This window comes from Daucus carota, chromosome 7, assembly GCF_001625215.2.
Source record: "Daucus carota subsp. sativus chromosome 7, DH1 v3.0, whole genome shotgun sequence".
Classification (NCBI taxonomy): Eukaryota; Viridiplantae; Streptophyta; class Magnoliopsida; order Apiales; family Apiaceae; genus Daucus; species Daucus carota.
In genome coordinates, this window is record NC_030387.2 from 6,338,174 (window position 1) to 6,364,376 (window position 26,203).

The following is a 26,203-nucleotide window of genomic DNA, read 5'->3' on the forward strand; positions in this document are numbered from 1 at the left end:
TCCAAGATTAAATCGGCTTTTTTAAAAAAATTGCGTACATAATTTACAGAACAATTCCCGCCCAAAATTGAGAAAACTGGTCTCAGTAACAAAAATAATAATAAAACAGAGCAGAGCAGAAGCTGAGAGTGAGGAGGGTTTAGAGAAAATGGGAATTAGGGTTTTCAACGTGGCGGAGAAACACTCGGTGGCGAGAGATGTATCCGCGATTTTATCGCGGAATCAAGGTGGTTTGAGGAGCAGAGATGGGAGGTCTGTTTACAACAAGATATTTGAATTCAATTACCAGATTCAAGGCCAGCAATGCCACATGATTTTCACTTCTATCCACGGTCATCTTATGGAGCTCGAGTTCGAAGATCGATATCGTAAATGGCATTCTTGTGATCCTCTTGATCTTTATCATGCTCCTGTCAGGAAATATGTTCCTCAGGTTCGAGTAATTGACTTCTCGACAATAGTAGGCACAATGTGCTTTTAAACTTGATAATTTGATATATTCGACGGCTATTAATATGTAGAGGTTTAATTGTATATGTTTTGGTTGTGCTCCTTTGATTTTATAATATGTGTGTTAATTGTGATACCGAGGAGTTAAAGATTTTGATGCTTAATGGCTGTTTCCTTTATCCTTCGTGTTAGCTTTATGTGAAATAATTGTGCTATACTTTAGTTGCGGGATAAAATCTGAAAAGTCCAAGTGGCGATTCTTGTTTAAGTAGATATGTATGCGTACTGTGCATAGTTGATTAAATTTAGGATATTGGTGAACCGTTAATGAAATTTATAAATTTCAAAGGGCATTCTTACGAATTTAAGGTAAAAACGTTATAAAACCAATTTGCCCCAAATTATCCTATTTGCGGAATTGCAATTAGCTGCTTATAATGAAGAGTTGGCTGATACCAATGTATTGAGGAATTCAAATTTCATATGTATGAGTAAAATAGTTGTGCATATGTGAATTTTGAAGTTTCGTTGCAGCCCAAAAGTAGTAGCTTTTTTTCCGGCCACCTAAATCTTACATTCAAATGTCAATTTGCTGATCCTTTTTAAAAACTTTGTACCTTGTAGGATAAGTTGGATATCAAAAAGACATTGGAGGAAGAAGCTAGAAAGTGCCAGTGGCTCATTTTGTGGCTTGATTGTGACAGAGAAGGAGAAAACATTGCATTTGAAGTGGTGCAGGTGTGCACTGAAGCTAATCGCCAGCTTAATGTGTGGAGGGCTCGTTTCTCTTCGATAATTGAAAGGTTACAGCTGATTCAATTTTGATCCTGAGTTAATATCAGCATGTGTTTTATCCTTACAATTGACAATTTAACTGTCAGGGAAATTCATCAATCGGTACAACGACTTGGTAGGCCTAATCAACTATTTTCTGATGCTGTGGACGTTAGGCAAGTGAGTACAGTAAATAACTCTGTTCTACTTTAAAATTCATAAAATGTACTATGATTGCAACAATTGCTAGTCCCATTGTTACCCGGACTCATCTAAAAGTGTCCAAAATGGATACGTGTCTGAATGTTGGACCCAACAATATTTTGAAAATGTTACATGATTTTGGCCTAAAATAAGTTTAAAGTTTCCGTACCCATGTCCGACTGTCGAGTGTCCGACATGGGAACCCGAGGCAAAATGAAGGGTCAGGGTAACATAGTCTAGTCCTTGCTATGATTGCAATATTTGTGGTTAGAAATGAATCGATATGTAGGATGTTTAATCATTGAAACAAGGAAGAATTTTTTTACATATTGGTTGATTGTGTGTCCATTTCTATTTCCTTTTCTTCCTTTCCTTCTTTTTTTCTCCATTTCGTTCATGTTGTATGGCCAATTTTCCACAGGAAATAGATCTTAGGATTGGAGCTTCCTTTACCAGATTTCAGACTATGCTCTTGAGAGATGCTTTTGTGCTAGATTTTGCTGCAGATGGCAGGAATGTGGTTCTTAGTTATGGTCCTTGCCAGGTACCTATATATAAACTGAACTATATGTGTTGTTATATATTACTGATGAAATATTTGTCAAACTTCATATCCTTTCAGTCACACAAAGTGATGGAGTAAAATTTATTTATTGCTTGTATTGTTTCAGTTTCCAACACTTGGCTTTGTTGTAGAGCGATATTGGGAGATTCAGTCACATGAACCCGAAGAATTCTGGACAGTGAATTGCACCCACAATGCTGATGATTGCACTGCTTCTTTCAATTGGATGTAATTTTTGATATATGCCGGATCTAGTTGTAATATGCTTTTAATTATGGCAACGGGTGATAAAATTCTTCAATGTTAATTTGCAGGCGCGGGCATTTATTTGATTATACTTGTGCAGTAATAATATACGAAATGTGTATTGAGGAACCCACTGCAACTGTTAGTCCCCTTGTAGCATTAATTCTGAACTAATGCAATCTTATATAAATATGCAGTATCATTTCGACTTTTCTATTCTCATGTATTTTAACATCTGTAGGTCACACAAGTCAGACAGCGTGAGACTCTAAAAAGACCTCCGCATCCTCTAAGCACTATTGAGCTCGAAAAGCGTGCATCACGATACTTTCGTATGGGTGCGAAGCAAACTATGAAGGTTAGCTCATGGATTTTCTTCTGGATGTAGGAAGACTTAATTTACAAAGAGTTTGAATATTTGAGGCCTCGCCAATTTGTTGAAGCAATGACATGAATTCTCTGTCATTCTACAGGATTCCTGATTACATCATGGCCCTTTTAATATTAAAATCGATTACTTGATTCTTGTGTGAATTATGCATCAACCATATTCATCCCCATGCTTTAAGGAATGTGATCAGTTAATTCACAGTTGGTTCATTTTGAAGAACGTTGTGCCTTTAGAAAATAGTTTCACTAGTAGAATTTCTTACAAGCTCAAAATACTTATAAATAATGTAAAGCCTTCATTTTTACAATCAGTTACTGGTCCAATAGAGTAATGAAACAAACTGCTACCGTGATATCAGATTCTGGAAAGTTTGTCGAATTTTAGTCTTATATTTTAGGTGATACTTATGAAGAGTATATAGTTGTCATTTTTGTCCACTAATAATAAGTTATTGGCCCTTGGTTCATAAATTGCCATCTTGCAAGTATATATTTCTAACATTGGTCGTGTTTTATATTTAAAAACAGGTTGCGGAAGAGCTTTACCTATCTGGTTTTATTAGTTATCCTCGTACAGAGACTGATAGTTTTTCGACCGAGACAGATTTGCATGTGAGTAACTCTATCTCTAACTATTCTGATTTTATGGTCTTCTAAGAGACATCACTTGCATGATCTGAATAAAAGGTTTGACGAATGCCTTTGATTCTGATCATTTAAATTAAGGGGATAAATTTATAAGATTATATGTTTTTTTTACTGGGGACTACCGGAAAGAGTGTGAGAATAATGTATATGCTGTTGAGTCGTCTGTGTGATAGGTCATAAGAAACCAAATTAAGTGAATGAGGATGTGCAGGAGAGCTGACATTAATGTGGAAAACTTTAGAATATACGAGTTCAATACTTAAGTTTCATTTTCAGATGGATAAGAATTCCTAAATTACCAAAGTTGACCAGTCAGAAGGGAGGGAAGTCGAATTTGAGTGTTGATGGAAATAAATTATAAAAGTTTCCTCTTGAATAAAAAAATTCATTTTGTTGCAATTGACAGCCCCATACAAAAGAGAATTTTCACCATGTCAGTAACACATCATGCATGCATGTACTGTTATAATTTAATGTGTTGTACCCTCTGGTCGAATTGATCTTTGTACTCCATTTTACTGCCAGTGGCTGACAAGAAAAATCGGCAGTGTCAGCACTAAGCTCACACTGTTAGTATCAGCTTAAGATCTACGAGGTGAGAAGATGAGTTATTGTAGATTATAACTTTGCTTGACATAATTACAATTTATTCTTATGTATAACAGTTTGCTTCAGCAACATTTTGCTCAAAATCACCATATATTGGTTCCTTCTGTTTGAAAAATGTAGTGTCTGCTGGCACTCCCCAGCTATCTTTAATAGCAATTAATATTAACTCGTACACTCGACTAAGTGAGCATTGATTTGCTGGTCAGTATATCTTTAAAGAATGTCCATGAATGCAAAGATAAAACCTATTTGTAACAACTATAAGTTCTCTGCATCCAGACATGAGCGCAGGACACTGTTGTTACCTGTATTAGCTTTTGCGACTATTTAAATAAATATTAGACACTTAAAGTTAATTTGCATGCCTATTGGCATCAGTTTCTAACCCAAAATCCTGTTAAATAAACATCATTTTTTTTCCTCTTTAAGGACTCTTAACTGTCCTAGTGTTATACAGACAATTGTGCAAGATCAGCAACAGCATCCTGTGTGGGGATCTTATGCCCAAAGGCTTTTAGACCCTGGAGCAGGGCTTTGGAAATATCCAAGTAATGGCGGTCATGATGACAAAGCCCATCCACCCATTCACCCAACAAAGTTTTCTGCTGGTGAATCTAACTGGACTCCTGATCATCATGTAAATTCACTTATACATAATCTCCTTCCTAATTTATTTTTATTATTTAGTATATCCACATCCCACATCTCTTGTGTTATATTATGTAAATTCTCGCATGGTATATAATCAGTACTGAAACATAGCTTTCATTGTTACAGAAATTGTATGAACTTGTAGTTCGCCATTTTTTAGCATGTGTTTCTCAGCCGGCTGTGGGGGCCGAAACTACAGTTGACATCGACATTGCAGGCGAACTATTTTGCACCACTGGGAGAGTCATACTTGCTGTGAGTTTTTATATGTATGTGTGTGTGTGTGTGTGTGATAATTTCATTGACATTTGCAACTTTGCACAGTACCAGTGGTTTTTTTCTTGGACTTAATATATTGGATGTTTATTATCAATACACATCTTTACATCAGCGCTAAGACCGCATGTCCTTTCCATTCGAAGTTCGCTTCCAGTTTTAGCTCATGTGGTTCTGATCCTTATCATTACAGCTTGTTTGTTGATAGAGTGGCACCTTTGAGAAATAAGAATGTTTGTAGATAGTAAATCTTGGCTGAATAAGTTGCTCCCTCTGAGATGTAGGAATATGTAGAAATTATAACTTAGCACATAGAAAAAGTAACACTACCCCCCTCTGATTTTTAGTATTAATATAGAAGCTCTCATAATTTTTTCTTGTTTTTTAAATCTAAATCCAAGCTTAAAATTTGGAATAATGTTAACCTATTTGATTATTGATCCAAAAGTTGCGTGCTGATTCACTCGATGTTGGACGGAGGGGGGTAATTTAATAGATGCACCATTTTGTGTATTTGTTACAAGTGATCCCACCATTACGAGAAATATGCTTGAGTAGACCATCTGAACTTTGTAATGAGCTATATCATGTTTTCCAATAGCTGATTGTCTCAAATTTATATCTTTAGCAATATGATCTCCTTGATAGTACTTAGTGGTGTGCTGTTCATTAGCAAAAAATGAAAACAGATAGTGTTTTATGATTTTGTCGCCGATATCAAAATTTCAAGATGATATGTATATTCGGAAAATAGTGTGCTGATTTTAGTTGTGCTATGTTCATGCTCTATCCACTGATCCATTCACATTTTCCAGAAAAATTATTTGGAAGTTTATAGATTTGAATCATGGGGAGGATCAATAATTCCAACATATACCCTTGGACACCAGGTTTGTTGTTTACTTGGTGGTAATTTTTTTAATTTTATTGCATTTTGACCTCTACAACAGACTCATTCAGTCTATTGAAGTATTAGTTACTGCATAGAATTTTCATTTTTCATCCTTATAAACAAAATATCGTATATATATCTTATAATAGGGCTAACTTGTGTTGCCAAGTTATTACATGCTAAAGTTTTATTTGTTATCATAACATGGTACACTGTTTTGATCTTAATATTGCTAGAATACCCTACAATATGATCCTGATAAGCCAACCTCCCAACACCTCGAGATTTTGGGAGAATTGGTCACTTAACATGGTATCAGAATTTAGGTTCGCGGGAGAATCGGGTTCGACTCTCTGCAACCCCCAATATTCTCATATTTAATTATGGACACGAAGGCAATGTTATGTCCCAAAGATGGGCTCGTTTGGTACAATGTAACCCAACACAATAACTCACAGTTCCATGGAACTTCTATCGGTTACAGTGTTTGGTGTTTGGTTAGTTCCGCCAAAACACTTAGTTACATAGCTCAAACGTGTGTACCATGAGTTACACAGTCTAGCCGTCACTAAAAATTATATATTAATTTATATGATATATCAAAAGTATTATTATGTCAAAATTTAAGTTAGGTTAAAGATTAATTCGAATTAAATTCTATAATATAATAATTTTATTTTAAATATTGTATATTATCATTATATATATAAATCAATTAATATTGAAAATTAATTTAGTTCTATTTAATTATTATACATATATACTCTATTTTAATTGTGTGTAATATATAACATATTAGCATAAAATTTTGTTATAAGTCATTTATTTATTTATTTATTATATATGTTAATTTAATGTTATCTAATATTTTTTAATTATTTTTTAGTTATTTTTTTTAAAAAAACTAAAAGTCTAACAATGGCATATTAATATATTACATTGTAATATATATATATATATATATATATATATATATATATATATATATATTTAATTTTAAAATATTGTTATTTTTATTTTGAATTCTCCATGTATGTTCTTTATTTTATAAAATTATATAATTTATTTTATCATACAATAGATAAGTTTTTAATCATACAAATAATAAATTTAGAATTTTAGTTGCATACTAAATACACCACCAAACATAGGTTTTTTATTTACATGGAGAAATAAACACATCAACCTAGTTCCCAGGATAATAGAGTTACGATGCAACTGCAAGTCCGGTGAACCAAACAAGGCCTAATGGTTTTTTTTATTAACCATGAGATCATATAATCGAATGTTATAACCAAAATAGAACCAGATATAAAACTGTGCATACTGAAGTACAAAAAGAAATTAGCACAGATAGAACTTTGGTATTATATATAATACCAAAGATAGATATTGCTATATCCGAAAAGAATGGATGTTGAAGTTATAATTTAGCAGCAAACGACAGCTTAAGAAATGGAGTCAAGCATAGGGGACTAAGTTCTATTATATCACAATAAGTTCTGTTACATCAACAAAAGCACTTTTTGAGAAGAACCTGTGGTAAAATATTTTACTATCAATTAGTGATTTTCCTATTTAATATTGCAGTTCACACCAACTACTCTAACACTTGACTCTGGAGTTACTAGACCACCACCCCTTTTAAGTGAAGCTGATCTTATGGAATGTATGGACAAGGTGAGATATTTCAATTACTCATTTTTATGGTATGCCACTTTTTAGAAGCTATATAAACTGATTAAGTTTTTAACTCAACTTGCCAGGCTGCAAAGAATTCTCTGAAATTTTTGCTTAAAACGCATATTTTATATATTTATTTTTGGTTATTCATGTTTTGTAGGCCGGGATTGGTACTGATGCAACGATGCATGATCACATACAAAAACTGCTTGATCGGTATTATGCTACTAAAGACATGAACACTACTCGTTTCACACCCACGCATCTTGTAATCTCTTTCACCTTTAAGTGCTTTAGAATTACATATCCTATGTTTATTGTTGGCGTTCTTGTAATTGGTGTTTCGTGTATATTTCACCATAAGCACTCCTAAAACCGGGGCCGTATGATTATTGTTGGTTTTCATTTAATGACCAGTTTGTGCAATGTGAGATGTTTGTCTTCAACCTATACCTCCTATCATACTAATTTTATGAGTAATCAGAATAGCTTATCGTTTATGTGTTCCTTCTTTATTTGTATCAAATAAGACTCAAACAATGACATCTTCTTGTGATTTCAGAATAGAAAGAAGTTTCGTTGTAGCAACCATACGCTCATAGGGATAAATGTAACATAAATTCCAAAGCTGCTAGGAGTCTCTTCATTACGAGAGAAACTTGATTCTTTTTTGTTTTTCATGAGCTAAGCACTCAATTTACACTGTTCTCTCATAGTGCAAGCAAGGCATGACAATGTCTGTCCACCTTATAAAGGGAGAATTAGGTCATCAATTGGGTGTTCAGTCATTGCTACATTCAGTTGATTCATTATTGATAAACAAGCATGTGAGATTGTTAAAACAGTTAAATATAGAGTTATTTTTGTTCACTACTTGTGGTTGTGATACCTCATGATGAACTACGTATTTTGTAGTAGATTCTTTCTTAGTTTTAAATTTTTATTTAATTTTGAATTTTGATAGCTTTTAAGATTTGCTTGGTAGACTATATTCTGGGAAACAGATGGCTTGATGGAAAAACATGGGACTTCACTTCCGCCTTCATATCTTCATATTTTTGTATGAAATTCACAAACATATACTTATCACTAGAACTAATTATTCGATCATCAGTTGTAGATAATTACTAGTAGTTTACCATTACATGCAATGAAAAACTTACATTATCACGTTACATCAATTCTGGTAGCTGCTTACAAGTTTTTCTAATTACAGGGCGAGGCTCTAGTAATGGGATATGATGACATGGGGTGAGTATCATCTTCCAATTTAACTCAACTAGAATATATTATCATTCCTGTAATTCATTCGTATATACATACATACATACATATATATATATATATAGAGTTTTACTCCAATAGAAACCTCCTTATTCTAGAAACTAGAAACTATCACTAAATTTCTAAGAGAATATCACTAAATTCTCAAACAACCCCACTTTCTCCTTCTTCTTCTCCAACCCACCAACCCTCCACCCCACTTCCGGCAGCTTCACCCTACCACCCCCGCCAAGTCTCTGCTACTCTCTCCACCTCCATGCCGCCCGACCCTCCATAGCCACCACCTCCATGTCGGCCTCCATTATTTATATCACCACCAAATCCAACCCCCCTCCGGCCTCCACCGCCCCTTCCATTCCACCCCCACCTCCACCTCCACCTGCACCTTCGTCCTCACCTCCACCTCGGTCTTCCTCACCTACAGTACCGTATATCTAGCTTAATGCCGATTTAAATTCCAGATCTTTGCCAAAAATCTGCCGGACAAAGCTAAAGGCTCCTTCCATGTCCACCACCTCCATCTCCACCTTCACCTCCATTATCTCCACCACCGCAACCACCACCTGAATCGGCAACTAGAACAGATTCAGAAATTCTGGGCAGTTTCCGCAAGTTTTCACTAATTCGTGCAACACATATCACTAAATCGTAAAGAGAATATCACTAAATTGTACTGAGGATATCACTAACTTGTATTGGTTTCTAGTTTTTATTTTAAAAGTGGTTTCTATTTGATCATGAGCCTATATATATATTTGTGTGTGTGTATGTATAGGCTAGTGATCAAATACAAGCCAAAAGTAAAATACAAACTACAAACTAATCTAAGCCATTAGATCAATCTAATCTAATGGCCCTTCTAGAATTTACCACACACAATAAACCTGTACCCTCCCACTCATGATTTCATAGAATCCTTCCGTTTTTAATTTTATTTTTCCCGTCAATCGGTTCACTTTTTTTTGAAATCCGACTTCACTGTATTTTTCTTCATCTCCCAACAATCAATTTCCATACCATAATTAAATATTTCGATGTGATCTATAAATTTTTTATTTTGGTGTTTAGTTTTTAATTTAAGAGAGGTTTGTAGTGGAGGAGCACCCTGTATATATGTATGTACGTATGTAGGCAAAAGTTCAGTATAGTATGTCAAAGTTAAGACTAATGTTAGAACATGTAATTTGTAAATACTATAGTGTGCATACTGCAAATTTATATAAATAATATGTGCAGTAATTACAAATCCTTATATATGTAACATAAAATGATATATCATAAAATATCTATATCTTTTATTTTTTGTTATTTAAGTTTATATATATATACTTATTTATTATTTGTAATATATATATATATATATATATATATATATATATATATATATATATATATATATATATGTAGGGTCATGTTCCAGAGAGAACCATTAGAGAGAGAACCATAGAACCCTTACCTTATTAGGCAAGGGTTCTGCCGCAGAACTTAAGTATTAGTTGGGGTTCTGCAGCAGAACTTCACAAAAAAAATGTCAATATCTATGGATTATATTTTTAAATTATTTTTGAACACACACAACGATGAAAAAACATGAAAAAAACATGTATTTGGATTTAGATCCTAAAAATCTATTTAAAATTTAGGGTTCTGCAGCAGAACCCTAGTGGTTCTATGGTTCTATTTTAAGGAGTGGTTCTCTCTTGGGCGCGACCCTATATATGTATATATGTATGTATGTATATATATATTTAAGATAAATTATTTTTTATTTTAGGTTGGGTTTGGATTACCCATGGATGAGTTGGGTTGGGTATACTGACCCATTAAAATTTGGGTCATGTTCAGTTTGGGTCAAATTTTTGATCAGCTCAAGTACTCAACGTCCGAAGTCCCAACTCGATACGAGAAATTGCTAGCCCTAGGCACAACTATTGTGCCAGATCCTGATATCCTATATTAAAAACTTTGTATAAGGAAATTTGTCCACTCTATAAAACTTCAATCTATAAAAAATAAAGATATTCCTTTTTCTTTTGAAATTTCATAATGTTTTGGTATACAATTTATGATTCAGTTATGAACTGTGGAAACCGTATCTGCGTGCAACGATGGAGTCTGACATGAAAGCAGTTAGCATAGGGACAAAAAACAAAGATGAGGTTCTAACTACTTGTTTGCAGCAGATGAAAGCTTGTTTCCAAGATGTAAGTTCGTTTTAAACATTCTATAGCATGACATGCAAATCACTTCCTTCTTTTAGTATTTATGCATTCATGTATTTGTATAAATAAGCCCAACATTACTTGTCATTTCAAGTTTAACAATACAAGAAAAGAAAGATAGTGTCAAAGCAAGTTCTTATTGTAATCTGCTAGGGAAAAGTTATGTAAAATCTTAAACTTCCAAAGAAGTGTATTCATGTACACACCCCCATACGAATTCCCCCACTCCTATACGTAGAATAGAAGATATACAAGGATATTTTGATTCCTAGCACTGACAACAATATCCTTGTACAATGGCAGTATGATGGAGAGAAAATAATTGGTCATGAAAGCAACCCCCCCCCCCCCCCCCCCCCCCCGGCCCCCCGCCTCCCCACTGCATGGATTATGAACGCTCCCAACAGCTTTCTGATTTCCTCCAAGTTGGCTAAAGGTCATTCACTAGGGATTACGGTTTGGGTTTCGTAAGATCCAAATCCGATCTGTTATGTCTCGGTTCGGGTTCGGTATTGAAAATGAATTTCCAAATTTGATCCGTCGGGTTTTTTCGGATTTCGGTTCGGGTTTAATTTTGATCTTATAATAGTAATTTATTAAAAATAAATAAATCTATATTATTGTAACAATATGACACGTCTTTTTAATATTAAGAATACAAAAGTAGTGGCTAACAAAGGGTTGGTGCAATGATTGAGGTTTTGGCTTTCCTAAAGGTAGGTCAAGGATGCGACTCACTCCTAGCGTGTATGTGTGCTTAACTAAAAAAATAGTACTTTATATATTTATGTAGTTCAATATTAGCGTCAAATATATTGAATTAAATTATCAACAATTAGCCAACTTACTGATTATAACATCAGATTTAATAATTTGATGTATATAAGTCATGTATCATTGTTATAAAACTATGTAAGATATTAATTTATTTAATAATTGAAGATATATATGTATTATATATGCGTGTATGCTATCGGATTTTTTCGAGTTTCGGGTTGGGTATCGGTTCGGACCGGTATACTTAAGATCCAAATCTAGATCCAAACTCTTTCGGGTCTGAGAAAAAGATCCGAATCCGGATCCAAATCCAAAAAATCAGGTTCGCGAAAATCCAAACAGATCGGAATAGATCGGATATCTGTCAGGTTGGATAAAATGGCAATCCCTATCATCCACATTCCTCGTAATAGTCCTTTGAATTGACTTTGTTATTGATTACAAAGTAATGTTTACCCCAAAACTACCAAACTTTGTGGTCTATGTCTTAGTCAATTCAAATTCTTGCAGCAATAAGTCTAGGGATGCTATTGATGCTCGCGCGATGTCCTAAAACTTAGTCCCTTGTTTTTTGTCTTTGCCATTGCCAGAGTTTGCTGCGAAGTCTCAATATTTAAAGATGGTAGAGTCACTTCCTGTGACCAATGAGCTAGGACATTAAATCTTATAACGGAGCAAGAATGCTTTTTTAAGTATTGTGATTTTCCGATACTTTATTGAAGTTTTTCAACATATTTTCTTGAAAATCTATTCTAAGTTCCTTGTTATTCGTTTATACTGTTTTCAGTTCCGTAGTTATTTCTTGAATTGTTTCACTTCTTTTCATTGCCCCAAGGAAGAAATCCTTTGAATTTGAGGCCAATTGTTTTGACATGTAAATGTTTCCTCTCTTTATATAATATATAATACATGTATATATAGACTTGCTAGGAGTCAATATATTACGATGTTACTTTTGTCGATAAGCATACCCACACAACAAGGTGATATTCGAGAGATGACCCACTCTCCCAGACTCCACATAGACCAGAATTTTATTCCTCAATGCCTTCGAACTTACAAATTTTTCATGTTTATAATTCTAACATCAACTACAAGAAGAGTTAGTCATAAATTAACTGCACTCAGTTATGTGCCAAGTGTTGAACTTCCGTTTTGTTCGACAACACAAGTTGAATGAACTGTATTTTTTGCGGGATCATAAATATAATTAGAAATTTTGATCATCTGCAGGCTAAGTTGAATAAAACAAAGCTATTCGAGGCCATGGATGTTTTCTTTGAGAGGTAGCTCATTATCTCTCTGCACGGCCATAAGTTTGTATTTCTGTAATAATAACGTTATGTGCATCACCTCTGCAGAACGAACAGGTCTGCTGCAAACGAGCAACATACGTTTGGAGAGGTTGTTAGACGATGCAATCTTTGTCTGGAGTCGGATATGGTACTGAAGCGGAAACCGGTAATTGTCTATGCTAAAAAATATTCTTCAACTAATCAACAATTATATCTCTTACATTTCAGCAGTTTGACTATGAGAGTTACCTCATGCTAGATTCTTTTGTCTAATCCCATTCCATTATATGTGTAGTTCTAGTATGGATTAAAAATTTTGCAATCTTTTAGCTTCTTCTGTGGGGGTAGTTGGTCATAAATTAACTATACACAGTCATTACGATTTTGCTTTATCTTAACATAAATAACATTTATATATAAAAATTTATTTATATTGAACTATTGATCATCGTTTTGAAATTGTAAAACTGACATATTAATATTTCGAGTTTCAGCTCGATCACGGAAGAGCATTATATTGATATCAAATTTCAATTTAATATTAATTATTATAGATAGAAATTCAGAAATTATAAACGGTGGAACTATCTCTAATATGTTCAATTGAATTAAGAGAATTATGTGAATAACTCATGGCATATGCCACATTATAAATTTCATATGTTAGAATGAAGTTTTCAATTAATGTATAGGATATTTCTTTTATTAAATTTTTCGATTCAGTTATGGAATTATAGATAGTAGTTTTAGATAGACATATAACATTGTAAATATAATATAAGTTTATGATTGATATCCAGTAATTCATATAATATAATATACTGTAATATTAATAATATGTAATGTACAGAGGTATTGCTAGTACTTTGTAGATTACAATGATCATTTAGTTTGTAAAAAAATTAATTTACTCTAGTCATGGTGATATTAGTTTAAGAAACCAGCCACATAGCTAATTGATAAAATTATCAGAATGGACCTCATGTTTACATTCTATATTATTATTATGGTGATCAAGTTTATTTATATTTCACTTCCACAAAATGTTCTTCTATGCCTGAAAAGAATAAGAAAACTTATTCTCAGCACTGTATTCTAGTGGACACCCTAATAAAAATAGGTTGACGGTTCGAGTCTGTGGAGACGTGTGTGTGTGTTTAATATGTGCATTCTCTAACTGACCTCAAGGAAAAACAGTTTTTGATTTTATTTAAACTTCAAAAAAGAAGATGACACAATTATTAATTTAATTTTACTAGGGCATATTTATTTTCAAGGTGTACTAGATGGTCCAAATTTCATTCTTTCTTATATATATTTATATATTTTGTTTCAGGATGGAAACTTTATGGTTGGATGCTTGGGTTATCCGCAAGTAGGTGATTTTTACATAGTTCTACTTAATATAAATTCCTCACTAGAAGTGTACTATATTTAATACAGTAATATGTAAGTGCTGCATTTATTTAACTTCAAGTCTCAGATGAATGATGATGATTAAGTGCTCTTGCAAAGAAGCTTTTTGTAATGCAAGAAATTAGTTGAGCTGATGTTTATACTTTATAATCCTGATATTGACAGTCTCTTCTGCATGATATATCATTGCTGCACTGGATAAAGTGTACGACAAATGTTGTATGAAGTAATTTTTAAGAAGCTTTATCTACACTTTGATGGATAATTTTAATTGTGTTCTGTTCTTTCATAATGGTATATACAGCAAAGGCTTTTCTCTTCATCTATTTTAAGTTTATTATTTCAATACTTTTTGATTAAATGTTTTTGTATGAAATTTATATTTTTGCCTTATAATTTTAGTGTAGAAATGTTGTTTGGCTTCCGGGGCCTATTTCAGAAGCATCTGTGACCACAACTGTTTGCAGTAATTGCACTCCAGGTTATTGGTTTTATACTTAACTTTCAGATTTATTAGTTTCTGACCCATATGGAAATTTGTAGTTCTATGTCAAAGATATTACCTGCCTTACATCTTTCGTATGTATTGAAAAAAATAAATATTGCGATATAGGTCCCGTGTTCATGATCCAGTTTAAGTTTCGTCGGCTGGAAATACCAATGACCTTCAGTGTGGAACATTTAGGTATGATTGCTTTTAAAGAATGTGAAAGATACTTCTTTTAATTCATACTTTAACCAATCCATACTGTTAAGTGCACAATAATGTTGGGCAATGTTCGCCTTCGATGTACAGATTTCCTCATTATTTAACATTCAAACTTGTACTTAACTTACTTTGTGTAGAACTAGTTCTCTCTTTTATATCTTTGGGTACCTTTAAATTATCAATATCTTATTCCAATTTCTCTTATCATATTAGGTTGTGTTGGTGGCTGTGATGATATTCTAAAGCAGCTTATTGAAACGTGCGGCACCGGGTCCCGTGATATTCTAGGTGTTTCTGGTGTGTATCATATTCTCATCTATTTATTTTCTACTTCTAGAATATGGGTAATTCGCCTAACCTTATAGTATTGCAGTACAAAAGTATATATAGACACTTAAGGAATGCTAGTTGTAATTACAAAAGTTATCCTTGCTGTAATTACTGAAGATTATCTACCTATCCTAATTCTTAACTAACCTAGCTGTCTTAACTAGAGAAATATTACATAAGATCATAGAAATTACATTAGTCAAATAAGTAGCTATTTACATGCTTAAAAAATAAATTATTTACATAATCATATATACTATCACACCCCTTAGTCGAAGCTAGAGAGGGACGAACAGTGAGACTGGTATGAAATTCAGTGAACTTTTTTGAAGATGTCGGCGTATGCATATGAAGAAAGAACATGATAAACATGAACCTGACCAACAGTAACCTTTTCACGTACAAAACGGATGTCAATCTCTACATGTTTTCTACATTGGTATTGCACAGGATGCATGAGAGATAAACTGCACTAATATTATCATTGTAAACTAGAGTTGCGTTTTGTATTGGACGGTGAAGCTCCACCAGTAAGTTCCTGATCCAGAAGGTGTCTGCAACAGCATTTGCCACACCTCTGTATTCTGCCTCGGCAGAGGAACGGGACAATGTGGGTTGTTGTTTAGATGACCAGGAGATCCAATGGCTACCTAAGCACAGTACCCTGAGGTGAAACGAGTATCAGGATACCTGCCCCAATTAGTGTTAGAGTATGCTGTGAGGCTAGGGGAGGATGAACCTGATAAATGGAGACCATATTCAAGAGTCTAATGCGTTTCATTGCAGTAAGGCGAGGCTCTCTCCGAGCTTGTATGAATGAGCAGATTTGCTGAACAGCACAAGTAATTTTGGGACGAAAAAACGTCAAGTACTGCGGGTCACCAACAAGGCTTTGCTACACATGGATCAGATGCAAAGTCCCCAAAATCAGCACTGAGCTTGGTCTTGGTGTTACTGGGAGCCTGAACTGGTAAACAATTTTACATCTCGGCCCTGCAAAGAATATCTTCAGCATATTTCCGCTAAGAAAGGAACATGTGGTAACCTTTTCTATGAACTGAAATATCCAAGTAGTAACTTAATGACCCTAAATTTGACATAAAAACTCAAAACTCAAAGTTGAGATTGTCGATATAATCGCTAATATGGCTGCTCATTTCATAGCTAAGTCGTCATATTCTTTTCCAGGTCGAGTAATTGATGGGCGGAATGTTCCCATTGATTCTAATACTGTTCTGTTGGCTGATTTATCGTAATATAAGCTACTGCTTTTGTCAAAAAAAAAAAATATAATCGCTAAATTACAATCCTTAGTGTATAAGCATAGCTGTAAATATGTGTAAAACACTGATCTTTAACAGATCTGTTAGACTTAGTTAGAGGCTGATATTGTGTGATATGATAGGCTGATATCAGGGGATTATGTAGGTTGATTTACAGGCAGATATGGTGGGATATACTAGCTGATTTGTTGTGCTGATTAGCTCTGTTAGACCTATAAATACACGAGCTTGTTTGTATAACGATTCATTGAGAAATAAAGCATTTTCTTAATATTTTGTCATGGTATCAAAGCCAATCTGATCTTGTACTGTTTTCTTGTCTTGCTTCAAATTCATAATGTTCTCTTGTACTTGTGTTTTCTGAAATTCATCTTTTAGTTCTTTCTTTTCAAATCATGTCAATTGAGCGATTTGATCACTTTCTTGTTCAACTTAATGGAAAGAACTATTCTGCTTGGGCTTTCCAATTTGAGATTCTAGTCAAGGGAAAAGAATTATGGGGTCATATGGATGGAAACATTTATACACCCGACGCCAAAGAAGCGGAGTAACTTCCAAAATGACAGGTGAAAGATGCTCAGATTACGTGGATTCTTGGAAGTATGGAACCCTCTTTGCTTCTCAATCTCAGGCCTTATAAGACTGCCAAAGATATGTGGGGTTATTTGAAGAAAGTGTACGACCAGAGGAATGCAACCCGACGTTTTCAATTAGAACTCGAGTTGGGGTAATTCAGTCAGGTGAGTATGACAATTCAGGAGTTTTATTCTCCTTTGAGAATTTATGGGGTGAATACACAGATATTGTGACGAGAGTGTGCCTTCTGAAGGAGTAATTGCTGTCCAAAGTGTACATGAGACAAGAAAACGTGATCAATTTTTAATAAAATTAAGAGGAGATTTTGAACCAGTCAGGTCCAACCTTATGAACAGGAATCCAGTTCCTCAAATGGATGTGTGCATCGGCGAGCTACTTCAGGAAGAACAATGCCTTGTCACACAAACTTTCATTAAGCAGATAGCTCAGAATTCTTCTCCTATTCCGGTTGCCTACGCTGCCCAATGAAGTCATAGAGGTGGATGATATATGAGTAATATTCAATGCTATAGTTGCAAAGGATTTGGACACGTTGCTACTAATTGCACTAAAAGGTTTTGCAATTATTATAAGAAATCAGGGCATATCATCAGAGATTGTCCCATCAGGCCTCCAAAGAAATCTGAAATTGCATATAATGCCTTAGTTGAATCCTCAAATACAACTAATCGTGGTAGTCTTCTGTTACTCCCTATATGATTAAACAAATGACAATAAATGCATTTTCAGCTTTGGGAATATCAGGTAATAAAGTTTCTGCTCATAAGCCTTGGTATCTTGATTCCGCCGATTCAAATCACATGACTAGCACCACAGCACCTCTAAATAATGTCCAAAAATACAAAGGACACTTCATATCCAAACCTCTTTCAAATTCAACACAGACATAATTCTCTTTGGTAAATTGACAGACTGACACTAGATTTTTAACTATGTGGGGCGTATGCAAAACGTTGGTCATGGTTAGGAACTTAGGATCGGGGATAGATGTGTAGCACAAGAACCAATCACATGAATGTGAGTTCTGCTATCTTCAACAAGTATCAGTTCAAGGACTAATTGGTGGCCATCCATCTTATGCTAAGTATACTGTGTGGTTGTAAACTCGAGCCCTGGTATCCCCAAAATTTTTATATTAGTTAGTAGTTCAGTAGTAGATCAGGTTTAGTCTGAAATTTTCTCTATATAAGGAGACTACTATCCTCTTTTGTAACACAACTATTATATGCAATATCTCTCTCATATCTATACACTTATTCATGACAATATTTAATGTATTAATATAAGAATTAGAGATAAGTGGTCTGACCTGCTTCTTACTAAAGTATTGGATGAGCGTATTTGGATTTTATTTGCGGTCAATTTCAAATTTTTACATGCATTTTTATTCAAACCCGAGCTCAATATAAGTTCACCCTGAATTGATGTTATTGCACTACTTTACACCAGAATGTGTGATCGCTGCCTGAAACTAGAAACGAACAATTTAACTCATACTTATATGTTTACTTCAATTTAAATTTTCAATTTTTTTTACAAATATATAGGGAGGGGACGAGGGACCTCTACATTTCCCAGCAATGTCCAGCAGAGTATTCCTAGGCATGGAGGAGGACGAGGGTCCAATACATCTTCAAGCAATGTCCAGCAAAGCGTTCCCAGACAAGGAAGAGGACGAGGGTCAAATACATCTTCCAGCAATTTCCAGCAAAGTATTCCTAGGCAGAGAACTTGCACACATTGCCGGCAGACCGGGCATACATCAAATAATTGCCCGTCACAGGCATCCAGATCACGTAGTGCTCGGTCTCAGGGAACAAACCAACAAGGTACTTCTTTACCTCTATGATGTCTTGCTCACTGCAATCCAGCACAGATAGGAATAAAAATAATTGTATGATTAATTTTTCTGTCAATGAAAACTTTTCAGCTAGTAATGTCGGGACTGCAGTTAGGCAAGCAGTAACAAAGATATAAGCATAAGTAACTGTTTAAGAGCAATAAGAACTTTAATGAAGCCTGCACGAGATACCTGCATATACCACACTTATAAATTTGTTTTTTAATTTACTTGCAATACTTCCTGTAATTCTAGTACTATACTGTTAGAAGAAGGTGCTCTGTTATTTCAATGCATAAGATTGAAAAACGATTTTTTAAAGTTGTTGCTCGACCCTCTAAATATGACCAAATAGAACTTAATTTTAATTTTGATTGATAAAGTACTGCACAAACTTGATCTGGCTCCTGTGTAGTGTGATCTTATGTTATACTCCGATCTTCACTTTCATTCAACCAGATCTTTTGTTACACAGTAGACCCCTCCAAGTGAATACTTCCCGAATTGGTATACTCTCTAAATTGATAAAATGCTTGGTCCCAAGTCGGGACCAGTATTAAAATTTAAAAACCCCTCTATCGTGATAATTAATATATTTATAGAAAACCATAGTCTTAAATATCGGTCCCGACTTTTGCACAAAGTGATATTTCGACAGTATTAAATGTTTTTTATCCACTCCAGGGAGATAAGAAATATCTTTAAATACTCATTAGTACAATTTTTTCGTAGATAACTTCCACACTTTATATTATCATCCATGTTATCTTTAATTCGTCTTTGTGATATGTTTTATGCTATATTTATGACAAACTTTCATCAATTTATGTAATATTATTGAATTTATATGTGGTGTTTTGACCCGGAAATGGACATAAATGTTAGTATATCACTTAAAAATTATGTATATTAGTTATAATTTTTTTGATTAAATAAATATAAACCTCTTTTATATGATAAACTCTTTAAAGTGATAATTTTAGAGAGTATCTACTGTACCACACTCAAATTCTGATCACATATTCTTTTCATTTTGCAGGAGAACCTTCAATTCCTTGTGGTTCATGTGGAAACCCTTGCGCATTACGAACTGCTAACACTGAAAGTAACAGGGGGAAAAAATTCTATTCATGTCAGGGATGCAACTTCTTCATGTATGTGTCCCTAGTATCATTATTGAATAAAGTATGGGGCAAAGATAATATAAAACTTGCTAACTTAAGAGTTTAGGGTGTGCTTGTGACATCGGTTGCAGTATTGCAGTATCACTAGAACTGAGGTTGGTATGGCCTGAAAAGTTTGTTCATTTGGGTTGTCTGCTTATGCAAAACCAGTGTAAGGGCAAGTCCAATGGTTGTGCTAAAATAGATGGAGCTATTGCTATAATTTAGCATCAAAAAATGATTTTTGATGCTAAACTAACAACATGTCTCCAATGGTTGGTGCTATGTCTTGTTCCAAATTAAACTTATTCTCCAAGTAGCCCACTCTTTTAAATACAAATTGAATTTTTCAACTTAACTTTACACCAAGAACGCCACTATTTCCCTTTTTGGTGTGGTGGCAATTATAGTTTCATCTATCTTTTGTTCTATATTTAGAACAAACTATAGTATTGTTCTATTTTAGCTCAAGATATAGAACATCATTGGAGCAGTAATTTTTTGTTTTTGTACTATGATATAGATATAAAACAAGATATAGCACACCATTGGACTTGCTCTTATGTCGAGTCAAATGAATAAGTAACGTGTCTAATGATCTGTTTAGTAGTCTGAAATATCTACATTTAAATGGATTAATATTGTGAGTGTCAAAGGTTAATTTGAGTTCCAGTGAGACTTTTTGTTTGTGAGTTAATTTTATTTCCAACATTTGATTGACCGGTGGATAATTATGTGTTGACTTGTTTTTGGATGTAAATATACAGGCAACATATAATTCAAAGGGTAATTTTATTCTTGTCTTGATCACAGACAGCTGCAGTTTTAGTTGTTTCTATAATTCGTTTAAGTTGTGTAAATAAACCTACTCTACAGAACTCTTGGTAAGAAAATATTCTGTTTGTTGTTGTATAGATGGGAGGACGTTCACAATGAAAGAAATGCCCCGTCTTCAAATTACAGTAACCAAGCATCTGCCCAAAGCAGGAGGGGTGGCCGGGGCAGGGGTGGCAGGAGTGGAGGCAGTACTAATGGAGGAGGCAACTTTGTTTCAGCAACAGGTGAAACTATTACTGGTAGAAGGTGTTTCATCTGTCAAGACCCATCACACTTTGCTAACGTTTGTCCAAGCAGGGGCATGTAAATTTTATATATGCAAGTATGTTGTTTGTTATATAAGCATCTTTATCCTTGAGTTGATTGCATACCGTTGACTCAGACAAAATTAATCTTGTTGGCTTGTACTTTTAAGGTTATAAATCTGTATATGTAATATAACTTAGAGATGGCCAAGAGCCAAGATGAAGATAAAATAACAAATCTTTACTAAGTTTTAGAATGCTTGATAATTAAATTATTTTTAAAATTTTATATAAAATTAAACGTGTATTAGATTCTGAAACAACATTTATATGATAATTTAATTAAACTAAGGTTTTGTTTGGCACGGCTTCATTATCTTTTCATCATCTGCCTCATCCTTTTTTTTTATGGGTAGATCTTGTCCGGGAAGAACAAGGTAGGATCATACCAAATACTACAAGAAGGGCGTAGTATTAGATATTTTTGCTATGAGATTGAGAATTTGCCCGGAAAAGAAAGTAACTTAAACTGGAATAAAATTATACTTAAGTGGGTGTGGAATGATAACGAGTGAAAAATATAAAGTAATCAATCCCGAAATATTTGAATATTGTCATATTTATAGTGCAATGATTAGAATCTTGAGATTTGTACATGTGAACTTGTGATCAGTCTTGGACACATGCATTTCAAATTAATATCACTGAAGAAGAAGTTGTTGTAACCTTTAACCCAACCAAAATCACGTTGTGGAGGAAAAAGGAAGGCAAGGATAGTACCCTGACCCTTGAAGAGATTAAGAACTCACCATAGAAAGATATTCTCAGGACGATTAGGAGAATCAAAGTCTCATGTGTGAAACAAGACAAAGTGGTACTTAGACCTCTTTTGGAGATAATGAAAGTAAGGTATGAGAATCCACCTCCTGTGAATACGTTACAACAGGTTGCTTTGAACATCATCACCTCGAAAAATGAATATCTGGTAGAAAAGCAAGAAGAACTAAGGGAAAAGAAAGCAGCAAAGAAGAGAGCTGATGAAGCTGCTTTGAATGCAAAAGCTAGAAAGATAAGGGAAAACTAGTTCAGACTATAGGAACACTCCCATGACATTTGATGAAATCTGGAATTTGTAAAATATGATCCGGAATGTACTTATTATTATTTTATATCATTAGGTAAGTTACATTTTCTTGTGTTGTTTGAGTTATTATCATAAAGGATTTGTTTGTCAAACTCTAACAAACAAATAGGATGATACTGTAAAGCCTAAAGTAACGTAATATGTAATAGTGATAATTTAACACTACAAACAAGACAAAAAATAATAAATAAGAATGTTAGAGAAATTAACAAACTGAAGAACGGGTAGATAAGAATCAGATGATCAATAAACTAAACCAATCAGAGGTCACTGAAAGAAATTCATTAATACGTTCAAACTTCAGTAAATAATAAAATTATAACTTAAGATATAAAAATTGTAATTGCCCACCAACATGCTGTAAAGCAACGAGAAGAAATTTCAATGCAAAAGATTTGATATAAATTTTTATTTTTATTTTTTTTATAATATTAGATATTAATGACTTGATATATAACAATTCCCTCCAAAAAATAAAAGTAAGAAAACAAAAACAAAATGAAATAAAAGATGGAGATCATATTATTATGTATTCAATATGGGTAGCTACCGGCTTGGAATTCATATCCAGTGACATTGTTGCAATTTGAAAAATCAAAGTGGATTACGCCTCGAATTTGATTCTTTTAAAGCAAATATTAACAAAGCACACACAATAATGAAAATCATTGTTAGGACTTGCACTATGTAGCCATGCGCCATAACCAACTCATGAGAGTTTTGGAGACTACTCCCTCCGTCTCATTTTAGTTGTCACATTTCTATTTTTGTTGGTCAAATTGATCAAGTTTTGACCAAAGATTATAAGTCACTCTTTCATTATATTAAAAAACTGAAAATTACATCTTAAAGTAGATTGACACAAAACCAAATGTGACAACTAAAATGGGACGGAAGGAGTAGCACGTACCTTATGGTTGCAGCCACACAACTCCTCTCACGTAAGTAAGCCCTCAAAGGTATTAGAGAACAGGAAAATAACTTGCCAATTTTGCTTTAAGACTTATTAAGAGTATAAATACTCAACTTCACCGTTCACTATATGAGCACTCCATCATCATAGGAATGGGGTAGAAGTATGTATCTACGTACATCTTCTAAGAAGTGTTACTCTTTATATTGAAGGTTCTCACACAATCATTTATTCAGCTTGTTTCCACCCTTGGAACTTATTAAAGAAGTAGGGTTGCCACTATCGATGATGCATAATTATGGGCTTAGCCCATAATAGATGGAACCTTTGTCAAGGGGTCTAATAAATTCTCTTCTGACCTCAAAAAATTTAAGGTCACATAATCTCTCTTCAAGCGATTGATTGATTTGTAACGTATTTGCATATGCCTATTCAATTTAGCATTAACAGTTTCCTGCGCCAGTAAGTGAAGAACAGTATTAAAATCACAATGTACATGAATAGGAGGAATTAAACAAAAATGATGAGTCAAGCAACAAATGACGGAGCCTACAACATAAGATAAGTATGATCTATTTGAGTACTCTCTCTAAGGTTGTCCAATATTCTTGACTTGGGTTGCTTGTATATCTACTAAGTCAGCCTACAACATAAGATAAGTATGATCTTTTTCTAACTGAAATGTATAGTAGTTAACCTATTATTCGAGAGTATTTATATTGTGAAATAGGATTACCTTTATTTTTATTAAGAGCTATGCTTGGGTCATAAGGTGTTGATACAAGTCTACCATACATATAATTATTTTTCTAAGCATTTTTTCAATTGAATGACTTAATGATATGTGAATTCCCTTTTCACTTCCAAATATTCTCATTCCTAAACTCACATTTCCTTCTCCCAAGTCTTTCATATCAAAGATTTTAGAAAGATAGTTTTCAATATCAACACTACAAGACATTGATCTACTAAAAATTTAAAATATCATCCACATAAATGCATATATTGACATATTCATCACAAGTCACTTTATAATATAAATGTTTATCAAATTCATTTGAAACAAATCCATATATTAGTAATCATACAATCAAATTTTTTAAACAAGTCTTTAGAGGCTTGTTTTAAATCATAAATTGATTTTACTAACCTATATACTTTGTTTTCTTTCCCTTTAACTATAAAACCTTTGGGTTGATCCATATAAATTTCTTCCTCTAAATCACCATTTAATAAAACAATTTTAACATCCATTTGATGTATATGTAATTTATGAATAGAAGCTAAGGCTATGAGAGTCCTAATAGTGGTTATGCTAGCTACAGGCAAATAAGTGTTAAGATTTATGTGTTAAAATAATCAATTCCTTTCTTTTATGTAAACCTTTTAGCAACTAACCCAACTCTGTACTTATCTATAGATCCATTAGCTCTCAATTTTTTCTTTAGGATCCATGTACACCCTACAGTTTTAAAACCTTTTGGTAAGTTGGTAAATTTCAAGAATTATTCTCCAAAAGAGATTTCATTTCACAATCTATAGCTTTCCAAAAAGGAGCATCTGAAGAAGATATAGCTTCTGCATAAGAAGATGGTTCACCTTCAGCTAGATAAACAAGAAAGTCATCTCCATTATCTTTTTCTATCCTAACTCTTTTAATCCTAGGTTCGTCTAGTGATGTTGATGTACTTAGAAAGTTTATCAAGTGATTAGAACTAGAGCTAACAAGTTGTTTTGGCATTCTAGTTTTGTATGGGAATATATCTTCGAAGTAAGTGACATCTCTAGCTTCTATAATAATGTTGGAGAGACATCAGGATTATCAGAATGAATGACAAGAATCTATTTGTAGTACCTTAAGTATACCCTATAAAGATAGCATCTACTGTTTTAGATCCTAGTGTATTTTTCTTTGATTCTAGAATTCCAACTTTAGCTAAACAACCCCAAACTTTGAAATAATTATATTTCCAATCCTCATAAGGTGTAATATTAGTACTTTTATTAGGAATTTTATTCAGCACACTACACATAGTGAGTAAAGCCTCGCCCCAAAGATTTTCAGGAGCACATGAACTTACAAGCATACAATTTATCATATCTTGGAAAAGTCCTATTTTTTCTCTCGGCAACACTGTTAGATTGTGGAGTGTAAGGGGATGTCACTTCGTGAATTATTCCATGTTCTTGGCAAAATTGTGTAAAGTCATTATCCATATATTCTCCACCTTTATCGAATCTAAGAATTTTAATACTTTTTTCACTTCGTTTTTCAACCTTTTTAGAATTACCTAAAACCTCGTCTTTAGCCTTAAGAAGGTATACATAACAATACTTAAAGTAATCAATAAAAGTTACAAAATATCTTCTACCACCTTTAGAAAGAACCGTACCACTATCACACACATCACTATGAATTAATTCTAGTAATGAAAAGTCTCTGTTAATATTTGCTAAAGCCTTTTTAGTATGTTTGCATTGTGCACGTATTTCAGATTTAGTTTTTTCCTTAATATTGTGATTTGGCAGTAATCCTTTAATAATTATTCTTCGTATTGTACCAAAATTTACAAGTCTTCGATGTCACAAAGAAGAATTTTCAGTAGCCAAGACAATTGGAGAGATTTCATGATTGATAATATTGGGAGAAACATTCAATTTTATTAATCTTTTTCTCACATAACATTCCCAATAATAAATAAACACATTATTTTAGGAGATTAAAACTTTATTGGATTCCATAACAATACAATTGCTTAA

General features: G+C 33.6%; 1 protein-coding gene across 1 annotated transcript; it reads left to right on the forward strand.

Moving 5' to 3' along the window:
- The first annotated feature begins 80 nt into the window (after positions 1 to 80).
- LOC108194470 (DNA topoisomerase 3-alpha) lies at positions 81 to 21,635 on the forward strand. Its single transcript, XM_017361417.2, has 24 exons — positions 81 to 433; positions 1,075 to 1,253; positions 1,332 to 1,404; positions 1,850 to 1,972; positions 2,100 to 2,221; positions 2,308 to 2,380; positions 2,481 to 2,597; positions 3,158 to 3,241; positions 4,344 to 4,523; positions 4,664 to 4,792; positions 5,629 to 5,703; positions 7,296 to 7,385; positions 7,549 to 7,656; positions 8,605 to 8,639; positions 10,747 to 10,876; positions 12,905 to 12,957; positions 13,033 to 13,132; positions 14,303 to 14,341; positions 14,785 to 14,863; positions 14,996 to 15,067; positions 15,305 to 15,388; positions 18,849 to 19,130; positions 20,181 to 20,295; positions 21,220 to 21,635. Exons 1-24 carry the CDS (start codon positions 149 to 151, stop codon positions 21,446 to 21,448), a joined length of 2,856 nt encoding a protein of 951 aa, XP_017216906.1. The 5' UTR covers positions 81 to 148; the 3' UTR covers positions 21,449 to 21,635.
- Positions 21,636 to 26,203: the final 4,568 nt, after the last annotated feature.

What these genes read in the sequence shown, in the direction of transcription:
- LOC108194470 (XM_017361417.2), top strand. Translation starts at nt 149, where the DNA reads ATGGGAATTAGGGTTTTCAACGTGGCGGAGAAACACTCGGTGGCGAGA. An exon ending in ATGCTGTGGACGTTAGGCAA is followed by an intron (nt 1,405 to 1,849) that starts GTGAGTACAGTA and finishes AATTTTCCACAG; the next exon opens with GAAATAGATCTTAGGATTGG. An exon ending in ACTGGACTCCTGATCATCAT is followed by an intron (nt 4,524 to 4,663) that starts GTAAATTCACTT and finishes TCATTGTTACAG; the next exon opens with AAATTGTATGAACTTGTAGT.